The sequence below is a fragment of the Pieris brassicae genome, chromosome Z, assembly GCF_905147105.1.
Source record: "Pieris brassicae chromosome Z, ilPieBrab1.1, whole genome shotgun sequence".
Taxonomy (NCBI): domain Eukaryota; kingdom Metazoa; phylum Arthropoda; class Insecta; order Lepidoptera; family Pieridae; genus Pieris; species Pieris brassicae.
This window is the reverse complement of record NC_059680.1, coordinates 231191-252829: the sequence shown is the minus strand read 5'-3', so window position 1 is coordinate 252829 and position 21639 is coordinate 231191. Positions and strand designations below refer to the sequence as shown.

At 40.4% G+C, this 21639-nt stretch overlaps 2 protein-coding genes across 2 annotated transcripts; one reads left to right on the top strand and one right to left on the bottom strand.

Moving 5' to 3' along the window:
- Positions 1-928, top strand: LOC123718671 (serine protease 3-like). Its single transcript, XM_045675369.1, has one exon. The coding sequence runs from the start codon at positions 67-69 to the stop codon at positions 913-915; it is 849 nt and encodes a 282-aa protein (XP_045531325.1). The 5' UTR covers positions 1-66; the 3' UTR covers positions 916-928.
- Positions 929-5138: 4210 nt separating this feature from the next.
- LOC123718741 lies at positions 5139-10243 on the bottom strand. The gene is made up of 4 exons (XM_045675506.1): positions 8693-10243; positions 8392-8617; positions 8112-8317; positions 5139-5176 (listed from the first exon to the last, which is right to left on the bottom strand). The coding sequence occupies exons 1-2, from the start codon at positions 10241-10243 to the stop codon at positions 8567-8569; spliced, it is 1602 nt and encodes a 533-aa protein (XP_045531462.1). The 3' UTR covers positions 5139-5176; positions 8112-8317; positions 8392-8566.
- Positions 10244-21639: the final 11396 nt, after the last annotated feature.

Below are 21639 nucleotides of genomic sequence, written 5' to 3'. Positions count from 1 at the left end.
TTTTGAAAGCTGCTCTATACTCTTTGACATGACAATGTCATACCTAAATTTACAAAATTAATTCAAATGGCTATGAAGGCGGCGTGTATAATTCTTACATCGATAGTTCTCGTGGCTATAATGGCTGTATGCGTGATGGTCAAATTTGCTACAGAAATAACTGTTGAGGAGCGAAAACGAGATTACTATCCCGGCTCCGGCGTTTATCACGTCGCGAAATCCATAGCAGTAATCGCATTAAACGAAAATAATTCCATTGCCGTCTCCGAAAGGTTCCCTTACGTGGCTGCAATAGCCAGAAACTCCTCCTCCACGTGGTCCTTCGCATGTTTCGCAAGTGTTGTACTCGTCAAATGGGTGGTAACGTCCGCGCACTGTCGGCAAAAAGGCGCGACCCACAGAGTGCTGTTGCTGTACGATTTCGCGCGGAATGTCAGCACGTCCTACCCAATACTATACTGGCGTATTCATGAGAAATATAATCCGAACAGCACGATACCATTCAACGATATAGCGGTGGCGAAATTTAATATAGAATATCCTTTACGATCTTCAACGTTTGATGAGCGGCCTGTAACAGATGTTGAAGCGAGTATCTGGAAGACTGTGGCAACTATGGACCGCCGCGTATATTTGATTAATGACTTTGATAGGTTCCCTCTTAAATTGGCAAGTGGGGCCAAATGTTATGAAACCTATGGTGTACAGCTGGATGAGAGTTTAATGTGTGTTGATATGTCGGACTATGAGGACTGCTTCGTACATGAGTTTGGGCCATTATATTATGAAGATAAATTGGTGGGTGTTTTGGCGCTTCAGCCAAAGGACTGCGAGGTAAAGTTAGCCGTGTTCACGAATGTGTCCTATTACACAACGTGGGTGCTGAAGTTGACGCAAACTACGTTTTATGGGTGAAATAAAGGGTTTTCTTAAATATTTTTTATTTCTTTTTAGAAGCCTTTTGCCTTAAATAATACGATTAAGTATTGACCATTGCTATTCAGTTACCTGCCTTTCAGTCTTCTATTGATTGCACTCCCGAGAATGCTTCATAGAACTATACAATTTGATTTTGTCATCCCCTTTCAAACACCGCTCATCTAGAAGTACGCTGGAATTTCACCACCTAGATAGTATTTTTATTCTTAAATAGGCATCTCCTGGCTCCTAGCGTGATCTCCAATAGGCCACATCTCACTGAACATCAGGAGGGGATGTGGCGTAAGTTAGAATCTAGAACATTTTAAACTTTTTCCAGATTGAGCATTTGGATAAACGAGCTAGGTCTAGTTGCTCCTCACACTTTGAAATCTATTTTCCGTAAATGATTGTTTTTTTTTTTCGTGTTTTTTGCCTTTAAGTGCTTGTTAGATTGAATCTTGTATTTATTTTTCTCTATGTATCAGAGTGCCAAGCGTTGGTTTTGTAATTACAACAAACTACCCTTACCCACTGAGGCTTTCCGTCCGTCAGTTAGACGTGTAGAGAAGCTCTTAAGTTCGAAGGAGCAGCAGCAGAGTTTGGAATTGCCGATGCATGTGCTATTTTTTAAATGTAATCTAACTTGGCCTAAAGCACCTTGACAGGTCAGTTCAGGCTGTTTTGGTGAGCGTAGTTCTAGCGGATATTTGCACGACTTGCACAAGGGCATCTCCTGCGAGTCTCGGATCTTCGCGAGGTGATTCTGGCCGAGCTACGCTCGCCGAAACAGCCCGAGCTGAGCTGTAAAGGCCCTTAAGGCCAACAGCGAGATTCCATTCTCAAAAAAAAAAAAAAACGCGGGGTGGTCGATCGACCCTAAGGGCACGACTGAGAATGGAAGCTCACAGGAGTGAACGAAGAACGAAGTAAGAGACCTCGCCTTACCCGTTGACGGTGGTTTTGTTCCCTATTATATATACACATATAGTATACACTCCGCAAGAAATACTTCGATAGCGCGTTTAGCATTTGTTTTCTAACGAAGATTGCAACTGAGAATAAGGTATTGATATGACGTTTGCAGTGACTCTAACTTAAAATATAAATTTGAATAGTCTGTATATATTATGTATATTATATATAAAAATTAATCCTTATTATCCTTGGTCACGGCGCGGCGGTCGCGCGTGAACGACTGGACCGATTTCGATAATTATTTTTTTGTTGTGTTTATTATTGTCAGGAGAAGGTTCTTATGATAGAAAATTTAAGAAAATTGCGAGAAAAAATTACTATAGCATTTTTTTTCAGTTCATAGCGCCTTTACAATTCAAACTTTTTTCAAATAATCTTATGGTGTTTGACATAACATTGACATAATGCGTGCTGCAAATATGGTCAAAGAGTATGAATAAAATTATTATCTGATGATACACCTATAAAATAATTACAGTCGCTAATTGTTTGTGGCAAATCTTGAAATTCCATGTTTTTCACATAGTTTTCATATAGCCAGTTATATGTCGCTTGTTCCCGTGTCAGAATACAAAACTATTTATATACTTGTCAGAAAAACAAACAAAGAATGTTGTTTATCATAAAGCATTACAATAATAAACACTTTGTTTCTGAAATATTTTTTAGTTATTATACCAATTCGAAATTAATATTCATAGAATATTTTAAAGAATCAGTGGCGCTACATCCTTTTTAGATCTGGGTCTCGGATTTCTGTTTCATTTGTCAATCTAATAGGTGACGCCGTCAACTTTTTGGGTCGAAGGCAAGCCGGTTTCCACACTATGATTTCCTACGAGCGAATGTTAAATGCGCACATAAAAAGAAAGTCCATCGGTGCACAACCGGGCTTTGTACCACGTTAGGGATGAGAGACACGCTGAAGCCTCTAGGCCAATACTGCTCTCTGAATAGTTTTACACGATAATAATAATAATCGTCTTAAATATGACTGTTAGTGATTTGTCTGTTGCAACACTGAGGGTTGACGATCATAAATAATTTTTATGACACATGACGCGCCACGAACCTTTTAACCGATTGCTCTGGGGGAGATGTCAATTTATTAAAAAGTTTCTGCAGATAACAATTGTTTTATATTATATAAAACTAACTGTACCCACCCGCATTCATTTGGTGGTTCGATGTTCTATAGCCTAAAGCTTTTGATAAATAGACTTTGGTAGATATTTATTTTTCTATAAAACTGTAGCACATTGCTCTATCATTAATAGTTTCCGCAACATTCTCTTCTCCGGAATCTTCATTGGTTCATAGCTTGGGTTACACTATCTTAAATTGATACCCTAACTTTTTTGACATATATATGCTATGTTCATCATAGTAGGGTTCTAATGGTATTTTTTTTTATCCAGGCTTTTAGCCTATTCAATGTACGTCAAATTAAATTAAATCAAACCTAGCTCCATTGACTGTGGATCAGAAGATTGACAATAATTTGACCGACATATGATTGGCAAATTATGTAACCAGACAGTCTGGTTATTAACTAAAATGTCACTCGCCTACTTCAACATTTAATTAAACATTCGTTGGATGTATTACAGGTTTTTCTTATACCATTATACACCCATGCCATCAGCGGCTTAGGAAATGTAATGTGATGTCACTGTTTGGAGATCTATTGGCGATGTTACGTTCTTATTCAAACTACACACACAACAGTGACCTCTTGCAGAATATTTATCATTGTCGTTTTTCATGCCCAAGGTTTCATCAGCAGAATTTTCCAAATTCCACTGATGCAAAAACCATCCTAGGAGTTCAGGCTCATTCTTGGCGAAATAATAAACACTACATAAACATTAAATGTTTGACATTTCCATTTTATAGTGGTTTTTTCTTATCTTATCCAATGTATTTAAATTGACAAATCCTAGACAATGAACCATGAAGTGGTCCACCCGTTCTGGAGTTATATCTTGTTTTATATATTAAGATCTGGGGAATCCACCCCAGGCAATAAAACTCCAACCCCAAATGAATAGAGAGCACTGGATGACAATTGTCATATTAATGGTTCGCATTTCATAACTGTAAGTGCTTTTGTTTATGGACAGCGGCGCCTATACACCCTTACGTAATCCCTACTTATCAAATTAAGTAATACAGTCCTTACGAATTGAGAAAGGGAATTTTTGTTTTGTTTTTCAGCCACTTTCAGAAAGAGTATTACAAAATATACTCGTACATCATCGATAAACAGATAGAAATCATCTTCTACTGTCATTTAAAAAAATACGCATGTCCAAAAATATAGGTTTGGCTGGATCCACCCGGAAAAACTACAGGCCATTTGAGAGGTACAGGCCAATGATGGATTAAGTCAGGAAAAGCGTTTTGGATGAACTTGGAGAAGGATAGAGAAAAATGGAATAGTCTGAAGAGACCTTTACCCGTGAAGAACTTCTCCACCATTATTGCGATACTCATTCGTTGAAAGCACCACCTCTGGGATCACCGGAACAACCAGCAACGGCTATAAATGGGTTTTGGATATAAATAAAATCTTGAAATCAATAGAAATAAGATTAAAATACTTATTTAAAGGAACATTTTTGACGCAAATATATCAATCGTAATGAACCTATCTATCATTGTCACAAGTGTTTATAAAATTGAAAAATTGTTTTTAAGCTGAATTTTCCTCTGACAAGCTGTTGAATTATTTTTTGTAGTATATAGGAAGATATTAAAAATTATTTTGTTGACCATCGAAAGAATCATAAAACTGTTACACGAATCTATCAAATTGTTAGACCTCCTGAAATTCATTTATATCCTTTAAAAAGTAGAAATATTATATACGGCAATGATAACCCAATTTTTTTTACAAGATAAAACAACTATGAGCTTAGGCTCGTGCAGCAGTATACCAGGACCCTGGGCTAAAGAAAAAGTTACCAAACATTACATTACAAGTGGATAATGAGGCTTCATTTATCCACTTAGGTTTAGGTTTAGGTAGGTGGACTCAATTTCCGCACTTAGACACGTAGTCGGTCCGTTGTGCGTAGAAGCCCTGGCTAATTTAGCCAGCCCAACTCCTTCCAGAAGCACAGAAGTCTCCCGGGCACTTCACAGGCTTCGCGGAGCGACCTCACTGTTCCGAGGATTTTTGTACGTTGATTAGCCACAGCCTCGCATTCCAGGACTACGTGGGTGACTGATTCCTCTGCGCTGAAACAGCCTCTGCACAAGGGGCTGTCTGTTGCGCCTAGGACGAAAAGATGTTTGTTAAGGAGACAATGGCCCGTGATTGTCCCTATGATTGTTTTGAGATTGGTTCTGTTCAGGTTTAGAAGTCGCTTAGTAAGTAGTTTTTGGACTGTTTGCAATCTACACTTCGCGACCATCGTTGATTCTGGAGTACAGTGGATCTCTGGCGAATCCAGGTTCGAACTAGCGAGAAGGGCAAGGGGAGAAGCGGATGCGGGCCAGCAGGTATCATACCAGAGCCTCTTCTCGCAAGCTCGTCGGCTGCATCGTTGCCGAGAGAGCCACTGTGTCCCTTAATCCACTGTAAGGTAACTCTATTTGTTAGAGCTATTGCCTCCAGTGCTTCGTGACACTCCAGTATTAGTTTGCTGTTTGTGTTTTCGTTACCGAGCGCCATCAGCACGGATGCACTGTCCGATATGAGCTTAATGTAAAAGTCGTTGACTCCCATCCGCTTTACGGCTCTGGCTGCTTCGGTTAGAGCGACACATTCACATTGGAAGATTGTGCTTTGTGTGCCCAGAGGTAGGTGTATGTTGATGTTGAGATCAAAGGAGAAAATACCAGCGCCTGAGCCACACCCTGTTTTTGAGCCATCAGTGTATATACGTAGCTCATTCAGGGGCGACTGATCTTGCTCCTCTTCTCTCAGTTGTATAAGATATTTCTTGTTGAATATTAATTGATTAGTGATTCTGTCACATGGCGCAGCTATAAGAGGTTGGTACTCTATTGCCCTGTTGAGAATCACTGTGTGTGAACTATAGTGGTTTTTTCCCCATAGGTCCAATACCATAAGCCTGATGGCCGCAAGTGCCGCCTCCTGCTGTATGTGTAGGTCTAGAGGTAAGATTTGCAGGGCTATCTTCATTGCTGCGGTCGGAGTTGTTCTCATACAACCGCTAGCAGCGGACAAGGCAAGCCTTTGGAAGCGTCCCAGTTTCGTGATCGCCATTTGAAGTTCAGATCTTGGCCACCAAACCAGGGCTCCATAGGCTAGCATTGGCCTGATTATGGCAGTGTATAGCCATAATGTTATGTTATTTTAGGCGATAAGCCCCATTTCACGCCTAGCATCTTTTTGCATTGATAGAAGGCGATCGTTGCTTTGCTCAGTTTGTGTTCTAGGTGTTTGTTCCAGAGCAGTTTACTGTCCAGAATCACACCCAAGTACTTTATTTCATTTTTGAGTTTGAGTTGTGTGTTGAAGAGTTTTGGAAGCCTGTGTGGTCCCAGAACCCTCCGGTTTGTAAAGAGTATTAGCTCTGTTTTTGATGGGTTGACAGATAGCTCGTGCTTGTTGCACCATCTCTCAATTACTTTGAAAGCCCTTCCCATGAGATCGCATAGGGTACTTTCAAAGCTTCCCGATATCAAGATAGCTATGTCGTCCGCATAACCCACTGTGTAGAGGTTGCCAGCGTTGAGTTCTGTGATGAGCTCGTTAACTACGAGGTTCCACAGTAGCGGCGATAAGACACCACCTTGCGGGCAGCCTCTGCTGACAATGCCCCGTGTCGTGGAATTAACAGTGAACTGTATAGCTCGTTGTTTTAGCATGTTGTTTATCCACCCTATCAGGGTTGATGATACTCCACATGTAACGAGTGCTCTGGTAATGCTCGTGAAGTTTGTTTTGTCAAAAGCGCCTTCGATGTCAATAAATGCACCAAGGGTTGACTGTTTTAACTTCAGGGAGTCACCAATGCGAGACACAACGTTGTGGAGTGATGAATCCGTTGACTTGCCTGGGCTGTAGGCATGCTGATTTGGGTGCAGGAATTTGGATAGCGATACCTGGCTACGTATTTCCAGATCTCCAAGCCTCTCCATTGTTTTTAACAGGAAAGATGTGAGGCTTATGGGTCTGAAGGATTTTGCCTGGGTATAGTCCTCTCTGCCTGGTTTTGGGATGAATATTATTTTCACTTCCCTCCATTTCAAGGGTATGTAGCGGTGGGCTATACATGCTCGGAAGATTGAGACAAGATAGTCCACCAAAAGGTTTCTACTCCATCTTAGTAGGCCTGGGAAGATGCCATCCAGGCCAGCCGCTTTGAATGGTAGGAAGGAGTTGATTGCCCATGTTACTTTTTCATTTGTGATTATTTTGTGAGCTACATTCCAGTCTGAGTCGGTGGTGGCACTTTCTGAGTAGGGTTGCCATGCTTGGTCGTTGGCAATTATGCAGCCTGGAAAGTGTGTTTCCATCAGTAGTTCACATGTTTCTGCATCGGTTTTTGTAAATGATTTATCAGGTTTTTTAAGACAACCAATTGAGTGATAAGGCTCACTAGAGAGGCATGATTTCACTCTGGTTGCCTGGTTGTTGCTTTCAATGCTGGTGCAGAAGTGTCTCCAGCACTCTTGCTTCCTAGAGCGTAAAAGTTTTTTGAATCGTCTTCTCGCGATTGTGTACTTGTCCCAGTCGGCAGGTAAACGGGTATTTCCTGCTCTATTGAACAGCTTCCTGACCTTCTTTCGGTGTCTCTCCAGTTCGGGGCACCACCAGTTATGTCTACTCCCCCACCTAGGCATGGTAAGGGGACACGACCGTTCAAAGCTGGTCTGGAGTAGGGACGTTAGGTTATTTACATGTTTGTCTATGTCTTGTACATCAATGGTGGTTGGTATTGTTAGTTTGCTTACCTCTGAGCCGATTATATTGTAAAATTTTACTGAATCAGTTCTCCGAGGTATGCGTCGTGGTTGTGGTTTAGGTAGCTCCCCTTTGATTGTAAAGCGGATCCACCTGTGATCTGAGCATGATAGCTCTCTGGAGACATGCCAATCCTGTATGTGATCTGACAGACCAGAGGTCACCATTGTTAGATCGATTATGGTTTGCGAGCGTGCGTTGATAAAGGTTGGTTCAGAGCCGCTGTTTGCTAAGATAAGATTATTGCTAAGAATGAAGTTAAGCTTATTCTCACCTCGAGCGTTGGTATTTGCATTACCCCATAGCGTGTGGTGCGCGTTGGAGTCTGCTGCGATTATAAGCTCCAGTTTCTCCCTCTCACAGTAGTCAGCCAGAAGGCCGAGTTCTGGAGTGGGCACGTCCTCGTCACCCGGTAGGTAGGCGGACGCCAGGACGATGTCTGGATGTGCGTCCCTAGGTAACCTAATGGTTGTAAGGTCCCTTGAACACAGTTCGTTAATTAGGTATGCTGGTACATGTTTAGGTATGATAATGCAGGTTCTTGGGTTACTTACTGAGGTATCCAGCAAAAGTTTACCACCGGTGTTACCCAGGCCGCATACCTTGCCATTCCTGATCCACGGCTCCTGGATCGCGGCAATGGTCTTCGGGTTGGTCTCCAGCAGTCTGCGTAGTGAAGCCGACGCTGTTTGGCTGTGCTGGAGGTTGGTCTGGATAAGGTCAGTCCGGTTAGGGGGAGGAGCGCAAACAGCTGTCGCTGAATTCACTCCCCCCTGTCTCCTGAAAGAACTCGTCATCCGAGGTTAGTTGCACCGGTGAGGGTGGTTGTTGAGCTGTCTCCATGGGGACGTTTACCTCGGCAACCGCGGCTATCTCCGTCGTTGACGAGGGCGGCTTTGGCCCCGAGGATCCCGTCCCCGATGTACTGGCAGTAGTTACTGTGGCGGCAGCTACCACTGAGGGTTCATCCTTTTCCAGAATTCGGATATAGATGTTCCCCATCAGATAGTAGATGCGACGTTCGTGTGCCTTGATCTTTGAGATCTCATATTCCGGAACACGAAGGAACAAGGATACGCCTGTCGGGTCCTGTGTTCTACGTTCGTGAGTCAGGGTCCAAGATCTGATGTTTAGGTGGCGGTTTTGCCTGGTGATCAGTTTCCGTAAAGTTTCCGTGCTACCAGTGAACTCTGGAACATGCAGTAAGCACGGCACCTTCTTCGGAATGTCTGACTGAGGCCGTACCACCAGTTTGGTGTCCGGTATCGGATTGTTGATGACATCGCATGCTCCGGTAAGCCATCCCAGCGTGTAGGTATCCTCGCACCAAGTTTTGAGGACACCATCTGAGAAGTGGGCTCTTCCCCGGAATCTGATGTCGTTGGGTTCAGTTGCTAGGGTAGCTTCAAGATCCGCCATGAGCTCATCTTGGATTTTACCCTCGATTTGTAGGCGGATGTTATCTGCCTGTTCTTGTGTCATGTCTATAAAGGGCTCAGTCATCACGGCAACACAAAGCTCGTTGGCTTTGTAGGATGCTGCCGCTTCCGCGTAACTGGCCGAGGTCCCTGACTCCAGCCGGAGTTTGTTAGGTTTAACCCTTTTACTCTCCCCAGTCGGTGTCACGGTTTCCTCTGGCCGATCGCGTTTCTGGCCCTTTGTTTGTTGTTTGGTTTGGTTTGGGTTTTTGGTTTGGTACCCCCCTCTAGGTCCTTTACCGCACCTAGAGCCAATAGGCTTGAGCGCGGCAGAGGACCCAGTCGGCTTCGGTGCCCTTTTCCCGCGTCCTGCAGTTGTGGTAACCGCGGGGGCAGTTCCAGGGTTCTCAGGTATCCTCTGAGAGCCGGTAATCAGCTGTTGCTGTTCCGTCGCTCTTTTGGCCTTCCTGAGCCGTCGCCTTTTTGAGGAGCTTAGGACCATCCTGGGAGTCGATTCCTGAATCGCTGATTTCAGGGCCGACATGTCCATGGTCGAGGTTTGTGCACTGGACGTGCTCATCGTCGCAGCCTCGGTCTTCCGCATCGATCTTGCTTCGGATGCCCCCCCTATGGACGCAGACATTGCTGTATCATCCTTCGGAGTTGCTATCTTCTGCTCGACCGACGCAGTCAGCCTGGCCGCAACAGTGGACGCATCCTTGTGTGGTGGTGTATGAGATACCATTGGAGTGGGCACGGTTAAGGGTGCATCCCGGTTTGGCGCTTCCTCAGCCGCTGCCCTCTCCTTTGGTGCCTCGAACGCTGCCCTATTGGGTGCATCCGTTTGCGAGATAGGGGCATCAGAGTATCGTGTCACTGGTGACTTGCACCTCAACACGTCCTGCGACGCAACCCTGTTTATGTTAGTTTTAGGCGCATCTGTGGATGCAGCCTTTTGTTGGTTTGTGTGTTTTGTCTCTCTATCCATGTGGTGGTATGAAATAGATTCACCGTCGGAGCTCTCCACCCGCCACGGAGCCCTCAAGTCGGGGACGTCCCTTGCTCAGCAAGCGACGTCAGAGCTACTCCTTCGGTATAGAGTCAGCGTGTAGAGGGGCAGGCGCGTCCGCACGCCGCTAGAGAGTACGGAGCTGTTCGCATCCCGAGACGATGACGCAAACTCACCCCGAGTCCCGTGCCACGCCGACGCCCCCCCCACCCACACCCCGACTCTCGCTTGGTAGCCCTCTTACGGGATACCACAGCCGGTTGACCGTGGTCAGCTAATCCACGGCCTCCCGTGTGAGGGGAAATCCAGACCAAAGAGGTGTGTTGTGTGCAGCGCACAACTGTACCGGCGCACTACTCCACTCAACCTCCAGGACTCCTTCATCCCCCCGTACGGGTCCCCGCGCACGGCACAAACACGCGGGAGGTCATTTACTGTCCACCGTCCTTTTATTTTGGATGATGAACTCGCAAGGACATGACCTCTACATCCCTGCAAAAGTTCGCTTGGTGGTTTTAGTTACGTCTAATACATAGGGTATTAGACCAAAAACAGGGTTGGCAACCTCGGGAAGGTTAGTCCACCAAACTTGCCTTGGGGATCACAGCGACCTGCGCTACCCCCAAGACCACGCCTCCCTACCCATCAGAAGGATGTGGTAGGGTGGGTTTGCACCTATGCTACCATGCTAATGCGAGCATGTCGTGCTGGAAACCGTAGAAGCATAGATCCAAACCCAACCCCCATTTATCCACTTACAAAAGTACACGCTTAAAATTTTGGTGCGTTGAGCATCTTCTACCGCATTTACCATGGAGAGTGTTCATAGGAGTCGTTCGGACTAAAACCGGAATACAAAATACCATCCGTATCACCTCCCTTCTCAAAGCAGTTTTACCACCACCAATGAGGAACCAGCTGCCCACTGAAGTATTTCCGAGCCAATTCGAATATGGGTCCTTCAAAGAGCTTACCAATTCTTGGCAATGCACTCGCGCCCTCTGGCATGGGCGGAATCACGTTTGCCTCCTCTTACATAAAAAGGATGTATCTTCACTTTTTATTATTAATTATGTCTCGTAAACCTTACCTGGACTTCCACAAATATTTCAAGAGCATTATTAGTCAAATCGGTCCAGCCAATCCCGAGTTTTAGCAAGTCAAATTAACAGCAATTAATTTCTATACAAAAGAAGATGATATTTTTTTATTAGAATGGCATCTTAAAGCGAGGAAATGACAGCATTAAAGGTAACTTCTCTCAGGCTCCTGCCATTCGAATTATTCGCGATTATAACGGATTAAACACTATTAATCCAGAGAATAATATATTCGGTAGTGGGTTGATCAATTTAAAAAGCATTTTAACGAATTACCTGATTAGGTAGGTGCTTTACTGCTGTTAATTTTAATAGTCTTTTTGAAGATTTTGTAACATTTGCTTACCAAAATTGTCATAATTACGACATATGAAATTGGCGTTTTGTATGGGAGGAACAAAAAGTCGAATATTTTTAAATATAATATATTTAATTAATCAAAGTATGAACCATTGTTTTCTATGCACTTTTGCCATCTCATAGGTAGTTCATTAATCCCTTTACTAAAAAAACCAGTCGGACGGGAATCAATAAAATCTGTGAAGGCGATTTGGACTGCCCCATCAGATTTAAATTTTTCCCTTGCAAGAAGTTGTCCAAATTTCGAAAAAAATGGTAATCTGATGGAGCAAGGTCCGGGGAGTACGGAGGATGTCTTAGACATTCCAATTTAAGCTCTTCTAATTTGGTAGCCTTCTGTTGTGCAGTGTGTGATCTAGCGTTGTCGTGAAGTAGCAGTGGCGTGGAGCGATTGACCAGCCTAGGTTGTTTAGCCGCTAGCCTTCCATCATGGTTTGCAATTGCTGACAATAGACATCAGCCGTAATAGTCTGGCCAGATTTGAGAAAACTGCAATGAACAATACCGGCACTAGTCCACCAAACGCTTACAAGTAACTTTTTTGGGGTTAATTTTCGCTTGGGGTAGGATTTGGCTGGCTGGCCAGGATCCAACCATGGCGAAAATGTTGGAACCAAAAACGAACTGTGTTTTCTTTTGCAACATGACCGCCATACACATCATTCATCCTTCGAGTCGTTTCCGCAGCACTAGTGCCACGGCGATTTCATATGTAAGGACCTATTATTTAATATAAAAGAGCCTGTAACATATGCCGTAGATATAGTATAATATATGTAGGTAAACTTCAATAAATAAATAAAATACTTGAGAACCTAGCACAGGGACGAAGCTTTTTAAATTTGTTTTAATTTTGTATTTATCCTATATTATTATTATATTAGGTACCTACATAGGTTAAGAATACTTTAAACAGTATATTTGTATTGAAAATAAATAATTTATCAATTTGAGAAATGAAATAAATAAGAGCCGGTGGTGGTGGCTGGTCCTTCTCGCTCAAAAATCTCTCTCGCTCTCGTGGAGATGCCAGCGTTAAAGGTACACTACTACATGGAGCATTTTTAAATTTGTTTTAATTTTCTATTTATTATTATTGCTATGTAGTTTAAGAATATTGTAAATACTGTGTCTGTGTGTTGAAAATATTGTAAACATATTCGGAAAAAAGAAAATATCTAATGTATATGTATTTTTGGCTTCAACCTCCCCTCGTACATCTATCAAACGATTGTCCCGTTTCCCCGTATCATCCCTTCATCTATAAATTGAGATAAATCGTCGAACTTGTAATTCGATTGTGTCGATAAACATAAAAATTACTAAGTGCTTTGAACTATTTGAATGTGTAATCCCAATCGGCAGCTCATTTCTGAGCGTAGTGGTCAGCGAAGAAGCACCTGGAGCTGTGTGAGAGAGAAGTTATGCGGCGCCACTAACACGCATAAAGAGTGCGACTGAAGAAGAAGATGCTTACCTTCAAGAGCAGTGTTGGCCTAGTGGCGTTAGCGTGCGACTCTCATATCTCAGGTCGTAGAACCCCGGCCCCCCACCGATGGACTGTTTATGTGCACTTTTAACATTCGCTCGTACGAAGGACATATCGTAAGGAAATCAGCTTGTCTTAGACCCAAGTCCCAGACCAAGACTTACTTGCCTATTAAGAATATAGAAGGTTTTTAAGGCAAGTTTATTTTTAATTAATAGTTCTGTTGACGATGGCTGGACCAATTCGAGTATTCATTTATTTAGAGGGAGATTTTTATGGAGAGAATGGGGAAATAGCAGTCTCTGTGCTACCCACAGTAATGTTGCATATATTGGTATGTAGTAAAGAGGTAAATAAGCTAAGTAAAAACATATTAAAGCGAACCAAAGTTCGGGGAATAAAATTTGAAGTCTGTCCCTACTTTTTCCAATTCGTCTCACAATTTTGTTTGACACAATAAAAGATAACGCAACCCTCTATTGTCGTCTGACATTGTCATACAAAACAGTGATAGCTTTATTGGCACTTCAAAGCAATCTGGGTTTATAATAATTTACCAAAAACATTTATACAAAAAAAAAATTGCCTAAACATTATAATGAATACTAATTTGATAACGTAATAATGTGATATTTTGTCCCTTCAAGTAATTGTATTTATTTATTTTTTATTCCTTCTATAAATCGCACATAGAAACTCCGTTGGTATGGCATGGTTCTACGACCTCAGGAATGAGAGTGGCTGAAGCCGTTAGGCCAACACAACTGAACGAACGTCCCCATTTGGTCACCTCCAAAACAAGGGTTCAGAGAGTTGTTCGGATTAAAACCTGCAACTGAGTTTCATTACCAATTCTTAAAAGGCCGGCAACGCACTCGCGATCCCTGTGGCATTGAGAGTGTCCCTAGGCGTAGTATGGACGAGTATCACTTAATAACAGGTGAGCATCCTGTCAATTTTGCCCCCGGTTCTATGAAAAAATACAGGGACCATTTTAAATTTGGTTAAACTTTGTATTTAACCAATAATATTATTGTACCTATGTGGCTTAAAAATATTGTAAATAACCAAGGACTCGTTAATTTAGAAGCAGACAAGTGCAGTGATAATAAAAAAGACCATCGAACCCAGCTCGTTAATTTCGCTGTTAGGGGTTAAAAATAACCAGAATATTGCCCTTGGGAGGGATGATTCGCAACTTGATAATTATATTTTAATTCTAACCGTCACCGAGGGATTGTCATGATGAGCGGAAAGCGAGGGCGGGCAATGGCGTTGAAACAATTGTTTTATTAGTTTGAATTATGATAATAGAGAATGGAGCAAAAAGTAATTGTTGTAGTACAATTTATATTTATTTCCAACATAAAAATTATTCATAAATTAAAAATAAAATAAATTAGTGACCCTACAGATTTTTTTAGGTCTCCGCCTCAGATTTCTGTATCTGTTTCATGATCATTTGTCGAATAAGCAAGTAGGTGATCAGCCTTCTGTGCTTGACACACGCAACGACGGCGTGTGAGGCACGATTCCAAACGATGATTTTCTTCGTACGAGGGAATGTTAAATGCGCGCAAAGACGTTCATTGGTGCACAGCCGGGGTTCTATGGCCGCAGGGATGAGAGACACGCTGAAACCAATTAGGCCTCATTATGGAGTTTTGACTTCTGGCACTCACTTTATCTAATTTATTTTTTTCTTCACAGTAATTGCCTGGAAGAGATCGCTCGACAAGGCCAATCTTTTATAATTCAATTGTTTTCATTGCACCGTATTTCTCTAGAATTATTATTAAATTAAATAAAAATAATATACAGTATTCACAATATTATTAACTCACATAGTAATAATAATACAAAAACAGCACAATACAGGAGCAAATCATTAGTTCAAACCGATTATAAACACCATCATGATCTGGTCATATAAAACCTGAAACTTGCAATTAAATATATACTTTATCCCTGATGAACAGACGATAGTATAATCCAAATGAAAATATCAATAAAGATTCTTATATGCTGCGGAAACTATTAACAACAGAACAATGTACTACAAGTTTAATAAAACTTATCAACTTTACGACAAATAATAAAGATATTAAGATATTATATGTTCCAGCCAGTTCGACGATGGCAAGCTGCCGCATGGGATGTCTTTGACGGGCTTTGGTATGGGATGCTACTTGTGTGGACATGTTAGCCCCGTCTTACCTCCCTCGGACAAGGAAAAATGCTGGGACAGCCGCACAGCAGGCGCAAAGTAATAAACGGCTCAAATATAAGAGTCTTTTTTCTAATTTGATTTTGTTCCCTTTGGAGGAGTCTTGGGCCGTTCAAGTGCACAGCTAATTAAATATTTAAGTTTAGTACCAAAGCTGGTGCTTTCCTCAAGGAATAAGTTTCGCAATATAGCAAGGAATTGCCAGCATTAAAGGTACACTGGCACTGGGACCTTAATCTAGAGGACGTCACCACAATACTCAAGAATATTGCTAGAGCCCACGAACATAGGCTCCACCATCAGGTGAATTCGACATTCACTATGCAACTTGGCTCCACCGGCCTAGTGAGAAGATTGAAAAGGACAAATTTGAATTAGTGAAATAGCGTTAGTGCGTTAGCCTTAAACCCTAAGTGAATAAAAAGCCTACACAAGTATCACCTCGACGTCCATCCTTAAACAATTGAGCGTTTTTTAAGGCAGTTTCAGTCCAGTCAGTTCCATATTAGGGTTGCCTGGAAGAAATCGTAAGGCCGCCTGTTGCCTACTGACTAATGTAACCTGCTATTTTTTGTTTTTTCATATGTATAATTTAGTATATTATGGTAACGAAGTGTAAATAAATAAATAAATATTTGGAACCGAATAAATTAGATCGACGATCGTTCGACTTGGTACTTCAAGAAAACAGCTTCTTAAATGGCCGGGAACTCACTCACTCGCATTGACAGTGTCCATCGGTATCGCGGTATCGCTTAACAGCAGCTGAGCCTCTTGCCCGTTTCCCCCTTTATAGAAATAAAAAAAGTATTGCCCTTAATAGAGGCTGAAAGTGTGTATACACTTAAAGGCAAATATCCTTTTTAATGAATGACTTATTGGTCCTAAGTAAAGCTAAGACAAAACACACATAAACAACGAGTAATGTGTAACAAAAGACACAGACAAAATAATGTTTATTTCAACAAAAAATCTGTACGAGTGACGTCAGCGGAAATGGCGCACCGGAAGTGAGATCATCTGTTCCCGTAATGGCACATCCGTGAGGCTTCACTGGTTTTATATACTGTTGTAAGATTTTTCTAAGAAGGGTGCATTTATTGGGCGTGGGGTTGTAAACAATCATTTTATATGGAAACAAAATATTTTGTTCGTCCATGTTGTGCAGCAATGCAAAGCTAACTAGCAAAAGCACAGCATACTCCCCCTAAAAGACCGGCAACGCACCCACTAAAATGAGCATCCCGCAGGCCTAGATGTCTATATCTATTTCATAATGGGCAAGTGGGTGATCAGCCTTCTGAGGCACGGGATGCTATCCTTCGACTCAAGTCCATTGGTGCACGGCCGTTTCTGTATTTAATAATATTAACATTCTAGTGTTAATTATGTACGATACAAAATATATTTAATACAGACAAATATACACTATTTACTATTTTTTTTAACCTACATATTAATAATAACAATTAGAAATGGATAAATAGCAAATTAAAACAAATTTAAAAAGATTCCTCGTATGCCTTTGATGCTGGCATTTCCTCGCTGTATTGCGAAACTTATACGTTGAAAGCACCAGCTCTGGAGTCACCTACCAGACGGCAACTTACACCTTTAATTAGCTTTGCACTTGAACTCCACAGCCCAAGAGTCCAAAAGGATCCAAATCAAAGTTGAAGGAAAGACTCTCAAAGTAAGATTATTATATGCATTGATTAAATTCATTAATTATGAAGTTTCAACTGTCTGCAGAAGCGCTAAGTTTAAAATAACGATGTTTTTTTTACATGTATAATATTTATTGTAACTCTAGGCAACGCCTATTAGCCCAAGTATTTTTAAATCGAGGTAGGTACTTAGTCAATGAATGAATAATAAAAAAAAGAAAAGACAAAACAAATAAAGGTTATTTAGTTGAAAAGAAAGAACACCAGCCCCCACTAGTATTCCCGGTGTCGTGGGCTCGTCTCTTTTCTTTGACATAGGTACTATTTGAATTTATAATTCCTACATAACACGAACAATTGTATAATTAAACTACTGTTGAACAAGAATAACACTCTTTGAGCAAAGGATAGGTTGAGAGGCTGTTTAAGATTGTTAGTGAATGTATAAATTAAGAAAATGGTTAAAGAAAGCCTCTGTAGGAGCACAAGCGTTGGGCGTAAAACACATTATTGAATAATATTTTCGAAAATCCAAGGAGAAAACATAAGCGGTAGCTATTTATTTATAGTTTTTCTAATCCAAATCAAATCGATAGCGATAGGTTTGCTTTGTGTAGGTATGATTTCGTGTGGTCGGTGTTTGTTTCAAAAAAAGTCTTCTGAATTTAAGTATCTGCTACTGTAGTCTATCCGTTAAAAGTTTCGGTTCATTGTCCAATTTTGAAGATTAGTAGCGAAATAGTTTCCTATAGGGTATCTTAATAATAATTGATTTAAATATAAACAGTGAGCGCGTCGAACTAACGCAGATTATAATAACGACTTCTTTGTTTATTTTATTTGATGGAGAACTTATTTTAAGACATCAATCATAGCAAAAAATTCTGATTCGTCACGACCGCAGTGCGCTGACAATACCTCAATTCAAAATGGCCGCCGGGATCACGCTTCATAGAGTCACAGACTACATAACTTACTTTATTTTGGCATATCATCGTGATACTATATATATATATGTTTTTGAATGGTTCCTATTGTTCTTTTTGTTTGTTTATCTTCTCTATCTTTAATTAACATTTCAATAAATTATTTATAAATTATTACATTTATAAATTATTACATTAATAAATTATTACATAAGTATTTTGAAAAAAAATATAACGATATTAAAAAGCCAAAAATCCACTACGGATAACAAATCAGACATCTAAATAGAGCATGAAGATATAAATCGATGTCTGCCCCTTCTTTACGCCTAATTGATTCAACACATTTACATATATGGGGTAGCACTTCGAGACTGTGGAAGACAATAAAATATATAATATTAAACACATAATATGTCTGAGGCGACCTAAAAAGGTCGTAGCGCCACTGATTTATTTATTTTTTAAATATTTAATACATACATTTCTTGTTTCTTTAACGAAGTGCGAATCACAGCACTTAGCGAAAACTTAATTACGCAAACAGTCGACCCCTCTCGTTATAATACTAGATAATCAAATAAAATAACATATAAATATTGATTTGCGAGGGTTTTGAGTTATGGCATACTTCCCCCAATCACTTTGCCCGCGTTTTAGTAACTCTGTACACAGATTTATCGGACACAAATTTTTAAATGCAATTTATTTATTTTTTCATCAAAGTTGGTCTCGTATTTATTAGCGTATTTCTTGTACAATATAATAAAATAGGCTATTATTTCAGATTCCTTAAACTTAAACACATTTATATATCTATCTCATTCTTTTTAGGAATTTTTAAGAATTAGAATTCATCGTACCAATTTTGAAGAGGCCGGCAACGTACCCGCGAACCCTCTAGCATTGAGAGTGCCATCTCGTCTCTGACTGCATTGTGCCATTCTCTGCCATGTCTCAGCTGTCTTGGTCTATCCAACTTCTAAATTGTCTTCTTTTGCGTTTATTGTACCAGTTTAATACTTGCTCCACTTTTCTGTTCCTCTTGCTATGTGCTCCGCCCATTTCTTCGTATCAGGCACTGATGCCTACTTGCCTATTAAGTTAATGAGACAGACAAAAGCTGGCAATTTTTAATACTCTCATAACCAGATTCAAACTCTTTTCTTGAAGGTCCATCTTAAGTGACACCGTCACCCATAGATACTTACATTGCCAGAGGGCTTGCGAGTGCATTGCCGGCGTTATAAGATATGGTACTCTGTTTTCTTGAAGGACCACGTTCAAGATATCGCCGCCTATAATAACTTACATTGCCAGAGGACTCGCAAGTGCGTTGCCTTAAAGGCATGGTACACCATTTACGATACTTCAGTGGGCAGCTGGTTCCCCATAGTGGTGCTGCGCTACAAAAACTACCTTAAAAAACGTTCAGTTATTATAAACGATTTATTATATTTTTAATAGAATATATTTAATTAATCAAAGTATGTACCATTGTTTTCTATGCACTTGCCTTGCCTTGACATGCCATCTTATAGGTAGTTCATTGATCCCTTTACTGAAAAAGAACATAGGGATGGGTTTGTGTTTTATTTTGAGACACCACCGACAACCGTACATTAATCCTTCGAGCCGATTCTTCCACGCAGCCCCGGTAGAATTCGTTCTCGTAAATAACGCGACATTGCATTTTTTGCAAAGAAAAATAAAATAAAACGGGAAATTGAAATGAATCGAGGTTTTTGAGAAACAAATATACGAGTAAATAGCAGTAAAATATTGAATTTGGAGGAGCCACCAAAGAGGAAATAGTTGAGGTCAAGTGGCCAGACACGACGAAACGCCAATTTCATAGGTAAGGATTTTCTACAATATAAATTTGAAAAAACCTAGGTGTAGCCATGAGAAATTCCAATAAATATTCCTATGTGCTGCGGAAAATATTGATGATAGAGCGATGTACTACTGTTATAAAGAAGACATCAATATCAACTAAAAAAGAGCAAGACTTACACATACTTACATATTTAGTTATTGGTTATAAAAAAATTATGTAAAAACTCCAACATCCAACATCCAACTAAGCTCCCCCGCTCCAAGTTTAATGTTCACCAGACAATATATTTTCGTAAAATATCTATTTGGTATATCTCCTGTCAATCCATGATATAATTAAGATCAAATTCGGACCGAGGGTGGAACAACTGCTCCCCAGACAGATCCTTATCAAACGGACATTTAGACAATTTAATGTGGTCGTAAAATTAATTTCAACGAAATTGGTTCCAAGCCCATTTGCCTTAACATAAACACTTGATAATGTAGGGAAATGTAAAAATACCGCCATGAAGTCCCGAGCGGCTTGACACCTTGACGTTGCGTAGAGATGTGGGATCTCTCTGCATCTTCTACCGCATTTACCATGGAGAGTGTTCAGAGGAGTTTTGCGGAGTAGTACCTGAGTTTCGTGACCTGACTTCAAGGCAAAATACCATCACCTCGACGTACATCGTTCCACAACTGAGCGTTTCTTAAGGCACTGAAGTATTTCCGATCCAAAACGACTTAGGGTCCTTCAAAAAAGGATACTAATTATATAAAGACCAGGAACGCACTTGCAATGTGAGTATCCATGGGCAGCGGTATAACCTCAGGTGACCCTCCTGCCCGTTTGCCCCCAGTAATATATAAAGATAAAATTATTTCTCAAAGATTTAGATTAAACCAAAATCTAAAGCCTTCCTCGCTGAGCACTCTGGCAATGAGTTTTCGTTTACTTTACAAAAAAGTGTTTTTTTTTTTTTTTTAAATCTACTAACCGAAAGCTTTTGGCTATAAATATCTTAATTATATTTTCTAAAATATGTGACAATTATGTTACAAGTAATAAAAATATTACACTTCCAATAAGTAAGTTTTTCGCTTAACAATAAGCAAAAAATTAATTGTAAACAGTTTAATTTTTTTTAAATTGTTCATCCCCCTACGCGAATACCTAAACTATAAATCAATATTTTAAACAACCAATGAGAGGTGAGCTCCACAGGTGGGCAGGTATCCGCCATTTTGTTCGCGCAGCCCCTTCCGCGAGTAACTTAATTCAAACCAATTTTAAATTGTATGATGCTGTTGAAAAGGCAAAAAGTACATTTCATAAGGAACCTTTATATACATATCTTATCACAAATATCCTTATTATGTAAATAAACGATATTATAGTATTTGACAAATATACAAATAACGAAATCGTATGAATATATTTATTTTAAGATAAACATCTAGCTGGCCTGCGAAATTTTCGCTATTATTTTTAGTAAAATACCAGCATATGGAACATTTTGCTATACTATCCCATATAGACTATTCGCATTTCCGAAAAAAAAAAACGAATTTTTCTCTCCATAAAACCCTTACTCAGAGTTAAAGAAGAGTTTTTTCTTATTTATATGGATTTCAAGTGAAAAGTTTTCACAAAAATTTTAAGATGTTAAAGCATATATAGGAATAATTTTAATTAAATAGAACCTCAATCGAATCCAACATAAACTTGTACAGCCACAATTGATTTTCAGAAAATTATGCCGACATACTGATTTTAATAAA

Coding starts and splice junctions, on each gene's coding strand:
- LOC123718671 (XM_045675369.1), top strand. CDS start 67: ATGGCTATGAAGGCGGCGTGTATAATTCTTACATCGATAGTTCTCGTG.
- LOC123718741 (XM_045675506.1), bottom strand. CDS start 10,243: ATGGATAGAGAGACAAAACACACAAACCAACAAAAGGCTGCATCCACA. Junction 8,618..8,692: donor AGATAGCCGCGGTTGCCGAG/GTAAACGTCCCC, acceptor GAGTTCTTTCAG/GAGACAGGGGGGAGTGAATT.